Source organism: Macrobrachium nipponense, chromosome 10 (genome assembly GCF_015104395.2).
Source record: "Macrobrachium nipponense isolate FS-2020 chromosome 10, ASM1510439v2, whole genome shotgun sequence".
Taxonomy (NCBI): domain Eukaryota; kingdom Metazoa; phylum Arthropoda; class Malacostraca; order Decapoda; family Palaemonidae; genus Macrobrachium; species Macrobrachium nipponense.
In genome coordinates, this window is record NC_087204.1 from 44,851,741 (window position 1) to 44,871,236 (window position 19,496).

General features: G+C 36.6%; 2 protein-coding genes across 2 annotated transcripts in view; both read right to left on the bottom strand.

Annotated features, from left to right (window-relative positions):
* The window catches only part of LOC135223600 (beta-centractin), a 26,636-nt gene extending 11,083 nt beyond the window's left edge, over window positions 1-15,553 (bottom strand). Inside the window, exons 1-6 of the mRNA XM_064262164.1 lie at window positions 15,395-15,553; window positions 9,380-9,444; window positions 7,287-7,388; window positions 6,947-7,046; window positions 2,956-3,080; window positions 18-152 (exon numbers count right to left, since the gene is read on the bottom strand). Coding sequence (XP_064118234.1) covers window positions 18-152; window positions 2,956-3,080; window positions 6,947-7,046; window positions 7,287-7,388; window positions 9,380-9,444; window positions 15,395-15,442 — 575 coding nt within the window. The 5' untranslated portion in view covers window positions 15,443-15,553. The remainder of the gene's footprint in view (window positions 1-17; window positions 153-2,955; window positions 3,081-6,946; window positions 7,047-7,286; window positions 7,389-9,379; window positions 9,445-15,394) is intronic.
* A 2,652-nt stretch (window positions 15,554-18,205) lies between these two features.
* On the bottom strand, window positions 18,206-18,622 carry LOC135223964 (uncharacterized). The gene has a single exon (XM_064262886.1). The coding sequence runs from the start codon at window positions 18,620-18,622 to the stop codon at window positions 18,206-18,208; it is 417 nt and encodes a 138-aa protein (XP_064118956.1).
* Window positions 18,623-19,496: the final 874 nt, after the last annotated feature.

Consider the following 19,496-nt stretch of genomic DNA (forward strand, 5'->3'; position numbering starts at 1 on the left):
ACTATCTTTGAGCTTACCGTGTGACATCTCTACCAGCAATATCTACCCTCATAATGGAATGTGGCATGGCAAAACCTTCATAAATGGGCACAGCATGCGTTACTCCATCTCCAGAATCTAGAACCACACCAGTAGTTCTACCAGTTGCATACCTGCAAAATAATACTTTCAAGTAGTCCTGTTTGTTTAAAATGTAGAAAACAATTAGGCCTAAATTACTCTCACTGTAAAAATACAAAATATACATTTTTTACTAAGTATACAAACCAGAGCATTTTTTATGTATGAGTCTTCCTCACTGTGAACTGCTAACGGGAACCCCCTCCCCCACCTGTCCATAAAGCACTTTACTCTTCAGCATCCGGGACAATGCAGTATGATTGAGGTGGGAATAAGTTAAAAGGCTTTCATTTTTATATTTATAAAAAATTTCATACTTGAAAATTATTTAATTTTTTTCTAGGGAAATACATACCATTGTCTTTATGTAGGATATTCCCTCATTAGCTAAAACTCCCAAAGGGATGTAAATAACATCCTTACTGATAACATTCAATTTCATTTTGCAGATTGTATTACGCCAGGGAACATCAGCGATGCCATAAACAACCTCGTAACATCAGCAATGCCATATACAACTGGTAACATCAGCGATACCATAAACAACCTATCTAATACGTAATAATAAATTGGCTGGCTGCCATGGTCTTCCTGCAGAAGCTTTCAAATTCTGCCATCCGATAATTTATATTCTGCTACTGGCCTATTCAATGCATGCATAATTAGCCAGTTTCTTCCAGACTCCCCACTCCTAGTTCACTTAATACCATTAATCAAAAAAAAAAGCTAAAGGATGCAGCTAACCCTTGCAATTACTGCCCAACTACAATCACTACGATTGTAGTCAAAGGTACTTGAGCTGGTTCTTCTGATGAGACTTCTCCCCCTTCTACACACCATTGACAACCAGTTCAGATTTAAAGCAAACAACTCACCCGACACCTGCATCTATATACTGAAAGAATTACTGAACTATTGCCTATCATCAGCCTCCCCTATTTTACCATGTTTTGTAGATGTGAGAAAAGTATTTGACAGAATAAATTATCTGAAGCTCTTCCCAAAGCAAAAAAGAGGCACACCTCTTTATCTAATTGGCATTTTACATTACTGGTTCTCCACACAGCAATTCTGTGCCAAATGGGGTAACATATTGTTGTACACCTTTGGCGCCGTAAACAGGCTTTGGCAAGGGGCATTCTCTCTCCATACCTGTTAAATATGTACACAGATGCCCTGAATGTCAAACTGAACTCACACCCAATCAAACTCACACCCAATCAGATGCACTGTCAACGAAACTACTATAAACAACCTCTGTTAAGCCGACGATATGGTTCTTATTTCTCCATTGGTGAAAGGTCTCCGACAACTCATCGACACTTGCCACTAATATACAGTGGAATTTGATATCCTATATGTATAACAAAACCAAGACCCAATGCATGTCGCTGCTCCTGAGATCACTTAAGCATACTGCAGAACCACAAAGTTTCCTCAATCATCATCAGCTGGAATTCATGCATGAATTTCTGTATTTGGGTCACATTATCATGGAGTCCCTCAAAGATACGGCAGACATAGAACACAGGCGGACTACCTAAAAGATATGGCAGACAGAACAGAGGCCTCATAACCTATGTGCAACAGGCAACATGATTCCAAGGTTTGCCTTCTGTCACCAAGACATGAAACTGTTGCTCTTCCACCCATATTGATTACTACAGTATCTATGGGTGTTCCCTCTGGACAAAGTATACCCAAGAGACTATGAGACATATCACTGTTGTGCACAATGACATTTTGAGATCCCACACAAATACTCTTTGCTACCACTTTGCCACACAGATGTTCACAGAAAATCACCTGGATAACTTAAAAATCATTGTAAGGCAAACTTTGTCCAGTCTGATAACCCATTTGAGAAGCAGAAGTAATTCGCTCATACAAAGCGTCCTAAGTAGTGAGGCAAGAAGATCTAAATTGTGGGAAAGATGGGAAAATAAGGTGTTTGTTCCCTAAATGACTTAAAACTGTCTTTGCAAAGTGTCATCTGCAAAATCTGTCATTATTATTATATTTCTACAGTTACTGTTATTACTGGTATTATACTTTTTCATGATTGCTGTGAATATTATCAATTTAGAGTTTTTTTATTTAGCCTCTGGACCTGACTACTGTAACCACCTAAGTTCTCTAGCTGGAATTTAATTATATACAATCTGTTCAATAATTATTATAAATTTTATTTATTTTTTTTTTTTTACTATTGTCAATATTATTACTATTATTACCATTTTTATCATTACAATCTTTTATATTACTTCAGCAACTTTACTTCAGCAACTGTGTAGATATTGCTGATTATTCATTTTTCATCATGTCATCTCATGTACCTAGATTGTGCATGTTACTGAATGTACTTTGTATATTCCATGTATATGGCCTTGAGCTGAAAATAAAATTAATTATTATTATTACTTATTAATTATTATTATTATATTATTAATGCAAGATAACAAAATTGTTAACAAAACAAAAACACCATGCAGACAATAAAAATGATGGAAGAAGTTTCAAATGGTTATAGTACAACAAGATGTTTTGACTGCAGCTCAAGAAAAAGTGCTAGATAATAACAGGTGAAAAATTAACAGGTGACCAGAGGGTTTCCCAACTCACACACCACCAAAGTTAACTACCTTGTTACCAACTTTAAAAGCCCAATTCCTGCTCACACTAAAAAACACTCCTACATGAAAAGCAATGGCTAGCATTAATACTTTTAGTGCTATCTTTAATACATCATGCTATACAATGGCAGAATAACTCCAAAACACTCTAAATTTAAACATTATTAGTATTTACATCAAACAGTGCAGTATGAATACTTACAAACTTAAAACAGCTTGCATGGAGACAAAAAGGGCAGGAACATTGAATGTTTCAAAAAATATTTCTGCGGCTTTCTCTCTATTTTTTCGAGGATTGAGAGGGGCTTCTGTTAACAACACCGGATGCTGTAAAGAATTACAGAATGAGATCTAATAAAGCTATTGTTACATTTCAGAAACAAATTTAAAGAGCTACTATTTTGCACTAAAAACCCTAAGTGTAGCAAGAGAAGTATAAAATGGACCACTTCAATTTAGTGAATGATACATCCAAAACTTTACACTGCAGTATTAAGATATTACTGAAATGAAGTTTCCTACTCTTCTTATATTTTTGGTTGATTTGATTTGACTTCATAGATTTTAGGTATACTGCAAAGCACCAGGGCAACTAAGGCCATTCAACGCTGAAACGGAAATTGACAGTGAAAAGGTTTGAGAACTGCAACAAGAGGAAAGCGTCGCAGCTGCACTGTGAATGAATTGTTAGGAGAGGGTGGAAAGTAAGATTGAAGAACGCGAATATAAGCAATAAAAGGAATGAAAGTAGTTGCAGCTAGGGGCCGAAGGGACGCTGCAAAGAACCTTAAGTAATGCCAACATTGCATGGCATGAGGTGCATAGATGGCACTACCCCCTTCGGGATTTTATAATTTTGGGACACAGGATTTGGATCGGTACACAATGACAGTCTTTTGTGGAAACCAACAGATTCATCAATAATGTGAAATGTTCCGGCCAGAGGTTGCCATGTCTAAATGAAACTTTCTGACTCTCAATTCTACCTTTTCATCCCAACACAACACTTCTCCATCTGTACACTATTAGACCATTCCTGCATTGAAACTTTGTTGCCCTGATAATCTTCAAAGATACAATTACATATCTATAATACAGTATGCATATATTTACATATTCACCAATCAATCATCATAAACTGTAACTACTATGATGCAGACTATCTTCCACTTACCTTTCATTTTAATGTACACATGTATTCATGTGTGAATGTGTTGTGAATTCGTGAGAGAAAGCACACACAACTTATTCCTTATTCAAACATTCTGGAAGTGTTTCCCTATTAGATAATGAATGAGAGAGAGAGAGAGAGAGAGAGAGAGAGAGAGAGAGAGAGAGAGAGAGAGAGAGAGAGAGAGAGAGATACGCTGTGGGGAGACCAACCATATTCATAAAAAAAAAAAAGCTACACGACACTATCTCTAATCCCAACACCAATTTCCTGCAGCCTTTAGTTTCTAAGCTTTATCCTTGCATCAGTGGTTTCTAAGCTATGGGTCATACCAAAATATTATAATGCTGGATGAATCGATTTACAGACAATTCTTCTAAAACATTTCTTTGAAAACAGACCTTCAAACACATTGCTTTGGAAACAAAAACCTCTAAGTGCATTCACTTCATAGTGTTTAACTTAGAAAATCAAAATATCGAAAAGTTGGTTTCATACCCTTTCTTCGAATACAAGAATGACCATTAGGTAATGCGTTTTTACATTTCTTCTCTATTTCTATTTTCTTTTTCCATTCTGATGTTAATAAAAATGTTATTAACAAAAATAATAATAATTTCAACAATAATTAAAGGGGTAATAAATACCAGAAGCATCAAGAACATTTATCAAAATAGGTATAAAACAATTCACATAAATTTTATTAAAATATAAAACTAAGAATACCTTTATTTTTAGTTGCTTTTTTTTTTAGAATCTGGGTTTGTGTGCAATTCCATGCAAATATTGGATGAATCATTGAAAGATATGATAAGGTTCTTCAGACGGGCAGCACTGGCTTTACACTTTAAAATCTTTCTTAACTCATAACTGCTACTTATTCTTTCTAAGTGTATTTCGTTCAAGGATTGTTCCCTTTTCAAAGCAAATTATAAATTTCCATATAGTTGGAAGGTAAGAAGAAACTTGCTGCATAAATCCTGTATGCCATCCCTCAACTGAATTGTTTGTTTTTGGCAAGTCCTTTCCTACTTTGTTGTAACATGACCATATATTAATACATATGTATTAAACTTGGGAGCACGGCGTTATCCCCGTCTAACAGGACGCCCGGTTCAAGTATCGTCAAAGTAGTTGAGAACATTTTCTGCTTCATGATAATAATATTGTGATCAACAATATTATTAACAACAACTTTGCTCATTGGCAGAAATGCAAGAGCCGAAAGCATGCATATGTTTAGAGCAAATTGGGCATCAGTTTGTAAAGTAATTTGAGTCCATATTCACAAACTTTCCTATAGTATATGCATTGACAAAAATGGCAGAGGACACCAAGTTGGAACATGATGGAAATTCTAAGGTGATTGCATTCATCATCCCCATTTCAAAATCTGTTAAAACTGAATCAATAGACAAGTTAGGAACAAGAATGTTTGTCTCAAAAATTCCCGATAGGTTTGTTCTTTTTTATTTGGTAGCAATGCATAGATAGTGTTATTGTAAGCCCATTTTTAACACCATGAATGGTATACAATTTTTCATATGTACTAGGAACTGTTTTGAATGTCCCATCGGCATACCAATTAAGGCAGGTGAAGAGAAACTGCAAGTCCTCATATGTGGAAAAGATCAACATTGTTATCAAATGGACTAGAGTCAAACCTTAGAATTTGTCATCATTATTGGTTTTCATTTGATCTTCTATAGAAACTAAATCCTTCCTCTGCATAGGCACAACCAATCAAATATCGTTTTTTTTGTCAAACATGGTACACTGTTCTCCTGATACTATTTGTAGAAGGTAAAGCTGCAGCTACAGCTTGTGAAACTTAAGATGCTGCACTAAATATCAGGATGTGGTGTACTTCTATGCTATCTTTTGCCTTATCTCTCACTTCATTCATAAACTGGTAAACTTCCATGCTTGCAGGATCCCCTGTGTGATTAAGGTCTATTGGAACAGTCATCACCTCATTGTCTATTGTTATTGCTCAGCTTTTGCACATTTTATCTAAATCTTTACATTTCCAGTATGTTTTGTTCATCTGTTTATCTTTTACAGATAAAAAAACTCTTTAATAAAGAGTATTGGCTCCCTTTCAAGCTCTTGACAAATTCGGCCACCTTCAATTAGGGTGCTCACACTTTAAAGTATATGTTTATATGCTTTTGCAAATTATAGCCTGCATTGGTGATTTGAAGTAAATTAGCCCAGTATTTGCGGAGGATGGGTACCAGACCCCCTCCACCCAAATAGCTAAAATCTGCAAATACTTAAAACCCCTCTAAGAATTCTTAGAATTGCCTATTTTGATAGTTGGAAAAATGCTTGTACCCGAGTTTTAGTTTTATCACAAAAAGTGCATTTAGTCACAAAAATTATATGAAAATACAGCAAACTGTGAATATTTCTCAGTGAAAAATACTGCGAATAGTAGTATTTTCTGGGTATAATGGGTATGTACGGTCCATAGAAAAATCCACAAATAAACGAATCCACAAATCTTGGGTCCACGAATAGTGGGGGTCGACTGTATTCTACCATAAAGTTTTTGCTTGTCAAAGATATTTCACTTTGAGTTTCTGTTTTCGAAGAAATGTGTTCAACAATCTGTTTTCGAAGAAATGGTTTCAAGGAATTGTCCAGAAGCGGGATGAATCCTTTATAATGAACAACTATTCTGATATCCTAAGGCAATCCTATCCAGCATAAAAACACCTTAAACTTACTGCCTTTTACAGATTTAGTTTCATTACTGAGATAGTTAAGAACCAAGATTTTTATTTTACACGGGATATTTTGTGATAAAAGTACCTTAACTGCTAGCCAATGCAAGAATATTATGATTATAATTACTGTATATTATTACAAATGCAAACTCTTATTACTAGCTGCTGATAAAACCCATAAAAATAGTTCTATTCAGAATTTTAAAACACTAAAGGGTCTCACACTCTCTTTTTACTCCTTTCATTATTCACACTTTCAATTAAATTTTACATGCCCTTCTCTACTTTACCTCTTCAGCAAATGTTTGAAGTTGGTCTTTGCTATAAATATAATGCCATATGCGTTCCATGTCATTCCAGTCAGTTACTATGCCATGTTCCATTGGGTATCTGAAAAAAACAAACAAATTCCACAACATGGAAAGCATACACAAACAGTCCTCACTTAAGTCAACAAAATAATAACAAATACATAACAATTTACGTTAAATAATAACGGATAAAGGTTAAGTACAGTGCTGAAGAAAAAAGTTCTATTAATCCAAAAGAGAGAAGACATAAAAATTGCAACAGCATCCTCATATCACCAGTGTCATATAAAAGCATATGAAAATTGCTATTATATCTTACCTAATTGATAAAAGACCACGATGTTCCTCAGCCTTTGGACCAACAAAAAGGTCGCCCTCCAATGCTCCAGCCATCACACGCACATGCTTTGGTCTGCCAATACTGTAAAGAAGGCAAAAGAATAAGAGATCAGTGAAAAAATATTTGGAAAAATTTAAAAGGAATTTATTGCCTTAAAAGTCAAATGACATAAAAACTCACAATAATAGATGCCCTTATTCCAAGAGTAATTTGCATCCCTAAAACACTTGAATCAAGGAGTGGTCAAAAGCTTGAATACAGTCGACCCCTGGTATTTACAGGGGATGTCTACTGCAACCCCTCAAAAATAGCTAAAATCCACGAATACTTAAAACCCCCACTAAAATTGCTTATAAATGCCAAACACCAAAAAACCCTCTAAAAAATGCTTAAACCTGAGTATTTCATAGTTTTATCACAAAAACTTCATTTAGTCACAAAATTTATATGAAAATACAGTATTTAGTGAATATTTCTCTAATACTTATATACTACTAGTATGTTCCACAGAAAAATCTGCGAATAGGCAAGTCCACCAATCCGGAACCGCAAATAGGCAGGGGTCGACTGTATAGACAAATTTGCCTAGATCAGAATGTCCTGAGTCAATACCTTATACTTTGGTACTCTTACATTCTACATACATAAACATAACCAACACAAGTCTGAATTAACAGTTAAGTCTCTGATTTAATAAACCATAAGTAACCTCTGTTAAAGACAACCACCAATAAATGCAAGTTGTACTGTAATAATGAATACAAGCAGTTATTTTTAAACACAACTCTAAACTCCTTGCATTTACACTTTACTCCGAGCAATGTAAAATAAAAATTTCTACAGGTCAAGCCAGGCAGATATATGTTAAATTAAATGTTCTAAAAATATATATAAGGAGTTTTCAACACATAAATTTGCTGATGAATCATAAAATCAGAACTAAATTGCACTTACACTTTAATGAGAGACAAGCCTTAGAGGAAATCTTTAGTAGAACCCAAAGTAGTATCAATAATTATTTACAATTACATACATGGAAAAGTTACAGGATAAGCATTTACAAATTTAGATACCTACAATTTGTTGAAGTTAATCTTAAGTATATTATGAATGTTCCACACATGCCTATAATACCTATAAACAACAGTTCTAATGCAAGTGTTCAATGCTTAAGCAATCAGTAAAGGATTTACAGTTAGTCATAAAGTGAAAAAAGTACGTACGTATACAGTTTTGTAGAATGTAATATCACATAATACAGTATAAGTGTTATCATAGCTAAAATTTCATACAAATACAAGTTAAGGGAACTATACTACAGCAACATTGACCAAATTAATTATTTAATTACCAATTTGATTTAACTTTAAGAAAGGATAAACATGGGTGTTCAATTAACTTCTAGTTTTTAGGCTTCTGAAACCTGACTTTGGTATCCATGCATTTTAGTATTATTTTTTACCCACATGTCAAATTCTAGTAATAAACTTCCTTGAATATACTTACTCTACATGTTTTTATTTCAAACAATTTTTTCTGAAATTATTTACAGCACAGGATATGTAATTTCACATGTTGAAGTACTGTTAGAGTAAATTTAAAAGAAATACAAATAGTATGTAGAAATACACATATACAAGTTTTAAACCAATATTTTACTTTGATTACATAAGTTTAAGAGAATTTTTTACAACATAATCAATGCAGTTTGAAAATAGTTAACCAACAACTCTAAGAAGTCTATTTCTAATGATTTTAATTGTTTTGCATGAGGATGCATAATAATAAAGGATCGCATGAGGATGCTTAATAATAAAGGACCAAAGATAACGCAAGGCTGTATGCTCAGATTTAATTAGGTACATAAGATATGTCTCGGTTCAGCTACGCCTGTACCTGTACCTGACACATCATCGTGGATGTGGGAAATTACTAAAAAATTTTATCATCATTCAATTCAATGCTAAGAAATAAGTTTATAACAAATAGTTTCAAGCTTTGAGATTCAAAAGACAACTACTACATAAAGCAATTCCTTCAATTTAAATTACTTATAACTTGCTCATACTTACTAGTTTGGAAAGTGGCATTTTGGAGTCTGGTCACCAGCAAATCCTGCTTTTATAACTCCCGAGCCCTGCAAGAAATGCAATAATGTACCAGATCAATTTTTAGATACAATATAATAAAGAATATAATACAATACGAGAACAATCCCTCTGCTAAAAAGTCCTTCACCCCAAAGTAGTAATGTGGTTTGAAACTGCTTAATCAAGGATGAAATCCTGCAGCAAATGCCTCAGATACAGGTTCTTCAAAAAGGCAAAATCTTCAATACAACAACTAAACCCAACTGTAAAAAGGTGTCAAATCACTATTATACATACATACACTATGCTTACTTAGTACGTAATACTATACGTACGTACCACATTATCAGTATTATTATTTCTCATTCTTAAAAGCCTCCTTACTTTGCATGTACATACTGTAAAAACTCATTTTATTTTTATGCAATAAGTAATTCTGTCTACAAGGGAGTTGTTTCAGAGAAAACTAACAAATACTGAATAACAATTTCTATTTTTCACAAGTATACATACACACCAGATCCTTTAAGATAAGAGTACCTTTCAGTACGAGCTGGAAACCAGACAAAAACTTGGTAACTAGATATTTAACCAGGTGGTTAACAGGTGGAAATGGGGAGTGAGTTAAGAAATATCCCTCACTCACTGACCACTTCCTTCACTTTTCCTAGTCCCATAGGGAATATACAGGGGTGGTCACGGAAGGACTAAAAATAAAAGGCTCTAGTTTTGTATACCTAGGAAAAGTAAAATTTAGTCAAAATCTACTATTTGTTCTTATGGGAATGCAAACCATTGCCTTCTACATAGGAGCGGAGGGGCCAACATAAAAGTATTCATCAGAAAAGGTCAAAGTCCATCCGATTACTTCGCAAACCCAAAAAGATAGGGTGTTCTTAAGACACCTCCTTGTACTTACCTGTACTACTAATGAAAAGGTGCCTTCTCCCTAGTCTCTGGGGATGGGTTTTTTTTAAACTAGTAGTACTTAATAGCACAAACCATGCAGAGCAGCATCTCATCCAGATCTCTGTCTACAAAGTCTCAAATATACAGTAAAGAGGAAGACGATCTTGGGTGTAAAATGACAAATTTTCTGAGACAATTTGTATTTTTCATAGCTACAAACCTTCGGTCTTCACAATAGGATAAGTTCTAGCACCTAGCTGGATTCGGTTAAAAAGCAGATGAAAGCAAGGAATCTTGTGATATCTGGCAATGCATGTGTAGCTCGGGTGAGGAGTGGTCGAGGACCATGCCACTACGCCAGTCTTTCTTTGACCGCCTGGGTGAGAGTTGTGTTAACCTCTTTTGGCCTTTCCCCGGTTCATTGTCCATTTCGCTTGTGTTTAGTGTGTGTGTGTGTGTTTGGCTGATATTATGGTTTCTTCTGCTCCTTCTCGGCATCAACGTATGTGCCCCAGAGTTCCAGGTTTTCCATGTTCTCGTTTTTTGGCTTCAGCAGCGACTGACCCTCACATAACGTGCAGTAGATGTCGTTCTAATTTTTGTACTATAACAAATCCTTGCACAGAATGCCGGGCATGGCCTATACAGCAGTGGAAGTTGTTTTATGGCAAGAAAGAACATCGGAGGGCTTCAATTCTTCCTACTTGAGGGGGTTTTTCGCCTCTTCCCGATGTTTCGTCTCCTGCAGTAGTCAACCCCCATAGTAGCAATGTTCCTGTTTCTCCTTCCTTTTCTTCCATTGATTCGTCGCTGGAAGTATCAGGAGGCCACGAGGCTGATGTTTGTAATGTAGCCCCTTCTTTCTTGGGAGTTAATTTGATTCCCGAGAAGGGTGAGGCTTTTTCATCAATCTCTTTTCTTCCAGAATCGGAGGCATCCAAAATGGCGGCGATTTGGAAGATGCTCAGACTAGGGGGTCCCCCGTCCTTGGAGGGGTTGCTAGCGCATTTTGTGGAGGCTTGCACCCCCCTTCCCCCGACTGGCCAGGCCATCCCCCCTCCTCCCGGCCTTGTCTAAAGTCTTGGTTCAAAGACCGATACATATGCTCAAAAAGTCAACCTGGTGAAACTCCTACCTAAAGACCAGTGACACATCCCACTCAGGGTGCCAAAGTTCTCAAGGAGAATAAAACTTTTCAAAGCTCCTCATTAAATGACAACTCCATCAAAGTGGAGTGGTCTAGACCCTTAAGTTTGAACACCTGTGATGAGGCAGAGTCGTAGCCTTTTACTGCAACTACTGAGAAACCTGTCTACACAAAAGTAGATAAGGAAGTCTGTGATCTGCTGAACAGACACTGACCAAAGAGGTAACCTTTCTACAACATCAATCGCAAATTCCCGAAGAAAGTCTAAGGTACCCAGGTATCTTCCTCCCGGCCCTGGTACAAAAGCCTCTCCCCTGCAAGAGAGACTGGATAATCTCCAAGCATGAAGTTGCACCAGAGAGAGTACTGATCAGTAGTACTGGCAATGTGTGGCTGGCACAGAGCGGTGGGTCGCTGAGGCAACTCTTGGCACCTCACCCACAATAGATTGGGGTACCACTTGGCATGTGGCCAACCAAGAACCACAAGAGACATCCAAAGACTGGGGGTTACAAACTGGGTTTACCACCCTGCAACACATTTTGAAAGGTGGAAACATGTATAGTACATCCAGGTTGTCCCTCAGGTGCTGGAAAGCATCTCTTATCAATACCCAGGGGTCGAGAGACAGAGAACAAGACTGGCAGTTTTCTGTTCAAACTGGTTCCACACATTTTTGTGATAGTGTTTTCTCCACCTTTATTATAGAAAAAACAAATAAACATCAAGATTCAAAAGCAAAAGGGTTGGTTTCAACAACACAGTCTAACCAAAAATGTAATCTGATGCCCACACTAGACAGGCACCTGAAGAAAAAGTGCTTTGCAATGGCAGGTGAGGAAGGGTATTCCTCAGCTCATAACATTAACTAGAAGTTAATTACCTTAATACAGTTTCACTGACCAATTCCAGGTCACACTAAGGAAGACTCCTACAAAAAATGGCTATGATATGCATTTCCATTAGACTAAATGAAGCCTTTTTTTTTTTATCCACCAAAAAACTTTAGACCATTCCTATTAGTGTTACAGCAACACCATGTAGTACATAAATCAGTTTATTCTATGTACTATATGATTTCTATCATGAATGATAGCTAAAATCTGCAATTACTTAAAATCCCACTAAAAATGCTTAGAACTGCCTATTTTGTTAGTTAAAAAAAAAAAATACTTGTACCCAAATATTTTAAGTTTTATCACAAAAAGTGCATTTAGTAAGGAAATTGATACAAAAATACAGTAATTAGTGAATATTTCTCAGTGAAAAATACCCCAAATAAGCAAATTTACCATGAATAACGGGAAGGTATGATCCATAGAGAAACCTGCGAATAGGTGAGTCTGTGAATCTTCATTATGCGAATATGGGCAGGGATCAGGGTTCCACTGTACTATTCTATCTGAAACTCCTTTTAGTAGTAACTAGTCAAAGATTGAGTTTTTAGTCCCAGGGTTTGATGACCCTGACTTTATTGTTATACATCCTACATGAGCAAGGTATGGCTGTATACACCAAGTCCAGACAATTTACGTATTGTCAGAAAAATTCGGGGTAGCTAATTGCCATGAAGTTCTTTGTTTTCAAACTTTCAGCAAGTTCTACAATGCATATATACATAGTATTTGCTGTTTACTGCAACCCCAATATCAACAATTCTAATACATATGACTGTCTCTTGGAGGATTAGTATGGGTCAGTCACAAGATTCATAAGCTTCATTAATTATTTCTGGAGACTGTAAAGCAAAGTACAGTGGGTGGCTAAATTCAAATTCCACAGATTAACATGGCTAGTCTGCTCGAGTCCTCTGTATCCTTCGATTTTGTCCAGCTAACTGCGGAACACACCCACATTTCTGGTAAGAAATTAGACCTCATATTCACAGATGTTCCAGCTATAAGTCCATAGTCTGCGAATATACAGTCACTTCTGATTATTACTCCATTGAGATGGGCATATCTGTCAGTCGGTACAACCGCAGTCTTCAGTTATCAGTGAGGTTTCCATTCCTACAGCACAAAGATATGCAAAAACCATCGATAGCCGCAAAAATCTGCGATTTTTGAGGCTCATAAGCGGCGATAGCCAGAGATCGGCACCTCTGTTAGGTACGTATCAGCTCTGGTTAGTGGAAACTGGTGCATACTGGTGGTGAAAATCACCAATTTTTGTCGCTAGACAAACACCATATCAGATCACCAATAATTGGGGACTGCCTGTACTCCAAATGTCACCTTTGGAAAAATGATCTGGCTAAAATCCAGAACCTATTGGGATTGGATTATTGAAGCTTGCGAGGCACTTGATGCTTTTCAGATGCTATATTAGACCCTAAGCCCAATAAGTTAAATGAAGTGCTGATGACTATTTTAATAAGATATGTCCCTAGAAAGGTCATCCAATTTAGGACAAATGAACAGCCATGTAGACAAGCAGACCAAATTCAACACAAAGTGACGAAATAGTTCAGATGAAAATGACACAATTTTCTTTTTTTCTCTCACTGTGCTGTGAATAGAACTTACCATACAGCCAAGAAAAATTATATATAATAATTCCTTGAAGATTAACCTTGAAGGAATTAGCCTACTCTACCTCATCTGCAGTGGACCAAATTGGCATCATCTACCTTTGAGTCACGCTCATCTTCCATTCCACCACTAACAGACAATGGTAAATTGATTACTGGCCCTAAGGAAAAGGCTGACCTACTTCACCAAGCTTTTCAAGCTAAGTAATCAGCTGATGATATTCCTCTCCCTGATACTAGTCAAGATTTGCATTTTGCTCCAGGAAGCAGTTAGGTAGGTACCTGCAATGCTCTCTTAGACATGACTTGTCATTTGCAATGGCACCTTCATATGGGTTTTGAGGGAAGAGTAATTCAAATAGATTTTATTTACCCTTTCATAAACTTCAGAATTTTGGAGTGGGTGGATAGCTATGTATCAGGATTTTACTTCCAAGATTTCCTTACAAGTAGACAACAGCCAGTTGCTGTGAACAGGATCTTTTAGTGAACCAAGACCTATTTTGTCTGGAGTTCCACAGGGTAGTGTTAATGGTTCCCTGTTAGTTTTAGTGTATAAAAGTAATATGGTTGTTGGCCTGTAAAACAAAATTGTTCAGTATGCCAATGATGCATCTTGTGGGTGTAGTGAGGTCTTCACTTATAAGAAATGAGGCTGCCTTCAGCCTCAATCGGCACATGGACCGGATCAGCAATAGGTGTAATCAATGGCAATGCAAGAAATATTTTTATCTAACTAGCCTAGTCTGAGGGATCACTTTTGAAATTTTGAATACTACTAGCTAGAATTTTTGTGTGTTTCATATAGTAGCAGTAAAACCATTCTCAAACTTGAATAGTTACTCGAAAAAATGACAGATGTAGGAGTAGCTGTGCCTCCCGTAGGTGGATAGCTAGGCAGCCCTACCTCGGTTATAAGATAAGCTAGGATTTTTTTACCCATAACGTACGGGTTAACCAAGTTTTTAAAGTAACCAACAATTACAGTTTATTTTCTCACACATAAAAACCATTACAATTCTTATAAATACAACAAACATTTACTATTTAATAAAAATTATAGATTCGATTCATCCCACCGTTTGGACTATCGTGAACCTTACCTCTGCTTCTCGACTGAAAGACGAAATTTAATCCACATTGTACCTTGGCAGAGAAAGCATCACAAAAGCAAATGAACAAACTAACTAGATCGTTTGCCCCTGATTGCAATTCAAGCCATCAAGAACAAAAATATGGGCGTAATAAGGATTTGCATCAATACACAAGGATGACTCATCATACAAACAGATCATTTGACAGGCCGGGCCCACCGCCTTGTATTTGCATCATTTCTGTCATCCATTTCATTACAACCCAATTATCCTTCCATCTTCATTCACCAAAAGCAACTTATAAATACACTTACGTTGTCAATAACAACAGGCTGGTTCACTAAAACCTCATAGGGCTCCATTCTTTCCAAATTCACGAAATAATTGGGCGGAGAGCCCTACCTTCTGATGTTTTTCTAGCTTCACTGCGCTGCCACCAGAGGGACATTTTCTGACATTCGCTTAGGGATAACATCTTTGAAATATGCTACTGTCACTAATTCTATTCATATCCCGCTACTTAACTCGGTCAGTTCTTCAACACAAGTTCATTGCTTCATACAAACGCTATTCAATTCTTTACAAGCAACTTCCTTTTCGTGTTACGTAGTATCCAAAACTAATGACAAGCAGTTAACAAAATAATCTAGTCTCCAGAACAAAGTTATGATAAGCTTGTTCTGAAGAAAATTTCTACACCAAGTTTTGGTGTTATGAATTAGAGGAAACGACCCGCAGACGACTAGAATTATTCACCATATGATATAAACTATGTTACGAAAGTCATACTAAACAATTACACGCTTAACTTGATCCAGAAAACACTTAATGAGTAGGCCAAAAGAATTGTGAAAAAAATCAATCATAAACGAAAATACATTATATAAAAATAGGGTGGATCAATAACTGAAGAGTAAACCTAACTCCAAATAAATATATGCTAAAAGCTATACTTACCTGCTTCCGGACTAATGAGTGAAGTACGAGAATGCATTTTTTGTGCAAATATGTTGCCAATTGGTTGCCGGAAGAGGCTTACTAATCCTGGTGTAGCTAACATTTATTCCAAAGTAATAAATACAAAGCTTCATTTTATTCCTTTTTTTAAGTTTTAATGCACATATGTAAACACAACAGCTAGGCATGGTTCATTCCGTGACTGACTTGCGCATCGGCATGTTGGTGTATCGTGACATTTAAACAGCAACAGTGATATCCGATGTGATGCAGCTGTCGCTAGTCCTATCCTGAGATTCCCGGTTATCTTATTGACGCATATGAAAGAGAAATATTTCTTTCATTATTTTCATGTGGTATCGAAAACTTTACTTTTAATAGGTCAGTTAGGGGCAAATATATTTATAGTCATATCACACATGTTAATGTCAAAGTTATTTTACATTGGTATTACTTTATTTTTTGGAAAATTTTCACAATTTTATTTGATTGCTCTCTCTCTCTCTCTCTCTCTCTCTCTCTCTCTCTCTCTCTCTCTCTCTCTCTCTCTCTCTCTCTCTCTCTCTCTCTCTCTCTCTCTGTGTGTGTGTGTGTGTGTGTGTCTATTTGAACAATGGTTGTAATTTTCTACTGGGTCCTTATGAAATATTTGGTTTCCATTCCTGATCAAATTTCGTTTCCAGGTTGTATCAATTTTCTTCACAGAGCATTTTCCTCATCAACAATGTTGATTTTAGAGCTTGTTAGCTCTATCTTGAAATGGGATCGAAACTGTGTATGGAACGGTTATTTAATAATAGCTGAGGGCTCTAAGCAAAAGAGCGTCAAATTTGGTGAATGTCAAAGCCGCAGGGTAGTCTCCTTTACCAGATGTTTACGGGTTGCTCAAGGAGGGAGACCCTGTGCTGGTTCAAGGTCAGTTTAATCAGCAACAACCTGTAGTAACAACTCTGAATGACTTGACCTAATGAAACTATAATAGTTTGATACAGATATGACACTAATTGGTGAAATAATAATAATATGGGTCTTGAGCAACTCTCTAAAGAAGCATTTACTAATTAGACTATCTGCCAATGAAATGTCATTTAGCATCTTTGTCTATAATTTTATTTTAAATGGTCCTGTTTAGCCAGTTGCTTAAGATAATTGTTCATCCCAGCTTTGAAATATTAAGAAACATGAATGCATTATTGATTGCATATTAGTTTATTCATATCAAGTCGTAGTAATTATTACTGCACCTAGTACGGTGAAGGTATTCCTTTCAAATAATTTAGAATAGTTTTTGTGATTCATAAACCACCACTGTAGATATTTCAAGTATCTCACCGAAATTTAAGAAAGAAAATCTTCATATTCTCGCCTCGCATGCATGACCAGTTATGGTTTCCCATTATACACACACTTCACATCACAAAACTGCCACACAATTTCATTGTATGTATATTCCTACTACTCGTGTCAGACTTCAATTTAACGGGATTGTTTAGATTCCAGATCCTTTTATTTACGCAGTGCAATTTTCAGAAGTGCCTTCATCGGGTACCAATGCTTACCTATACAATTGATAAAGCAAAAAACTACTGGCAGCTCACAGTACAGGAGACCCTGCTGGCATAGAACCAGCTTAATCTATCGGCAGCCACGTCACATAAGAAAATGCTAAGATCTGGAATATCCAGGAGAAGGACAATATGTCTGTTCTGCTCTTTGCTCCTTTAATGCACTGTAATATAGAAAACCCTGTTACTCAAGAGGACAGCTTGTCCCACCCCTAATAATCTATTTGTCATCAATGTAATCACATTAATGCAGATAATTTGGTATTACTCTTTTCACACAAGAGAACGCCCACAAATACAGATATTTTCCACAAGGCAGTCATAGCAACCAGTGGGATCACATTCTTCTTCTTTCTCTACAAGCGTGTCCCTATTTGGGGTCGTTGTAATGGTTCTTCAACACCTTCTTCCATCTCCTTCGATCCAGTGCATCTTCCTCGATCAATCGCAACTCCCTCATGTCTCTCTTCACACAGCCAACACATCGCAATTTTGGTCTACCTAACCTTCTCTCAGCTGGTAGTCCCATATCTATCATCTTCCTTATCGTTTGGTCTTCCTCTCGTCTCTTTATATGTACATACCACCTCAGTCTACTTTCCCTCACTTTGTTAGTGCTATTTTGAGAGTGCCTCTAACATGTTCGTTCCTAACTTTATCCTTTCTAGTAAGTTCACAGTGCCATCTCAACACCCTCATCTCAGTCATACCAATCCTGTTCTCATCTCTCTTCTTAGATGCCCATGTTCCGGACGAGTACAACATTGCAGGTCTCATAACCTGGCGCCGGATCTTGCTCTTTAGTTTTACCGGCATCCAACGATCACACAGCACCCCACTACATTTCCTCCAGCTACTCCACCCGGACTGTATCCTTCCGGTCAACCCTTCATCTAGGTCTCCTATATTTTGGATCACAGACCCCAGATATTTAAAACTTCCTACCTCTTCTAACTTATGAAAATCAATCTCAAGATCTACTTTTCTTTCTCTTTCTGCTTCCTCAAATTCACAGCACATTCCAACAGTCTTGATTCTATTTATTCGCAGACTCCTCTCCTCCAGACAGTTCCTCCATTCCAGTGGGATAACATACTAGCGTATATAATAAATAAAAAAAAATAAGACAGGAATGTTTAGAAGCTGGGGAGCAAATATCGGTGGTATTCACCAACTTAATATTGCCAAACTAAGCTACAATTAAAAGCACCCAACAAAAAGTCAACAGAATATCTAAGTTTAACGCAATAAAGCTATTTGAATTTAAATATTAAGAGGTTTTTGCAACTGAATGTCGAACTAGATTTGTAGTTCTTGAAACCATATCCGAGGAGTAACAGAAATTGAACGAGTTTACCTAAGTAATTATCAGTCAACGGGCAACAAGACGGAAATCTTTGATAGCAGATGACATCTGAAGATACGGTAAAGTACAGAGATAAGTAAAAGGTATAATTAGACAAAATTCAGGGAGAGGGTGAAAATCGCAAAGTGGAACATGTTATGAACTCAAGTCTAAACGGTGAATTTAAATGAATTTTAAGAGGTAAGGGAGAATATCGGGCGAAACAATCTGATGATGATAAAACTGTATTGAGGGAATGGCGCGTGTTAGGGTAGCCCACATTAAATACCATTAGTAATAACAGAAATGGAAATAAATACGTAAGTATTGCACTAAGTCTGTTTTAATTTTTAAAAAATCAGCGTATTTTCTCTCAACAGGCTGGGGAATGTAGATGATACTAAGGTCTATAGTTTTTAAAAAGGCAGGAGGTGCAGAGATCAAATATTCAGGTTGAGGAATATTGTGCAGTAGTGTACGGAATTTGAAAATTCCACTCTGATTTTGTGTGTGTGTGTGTGTGTGTGTGAAGACTTCACAACAGCCACA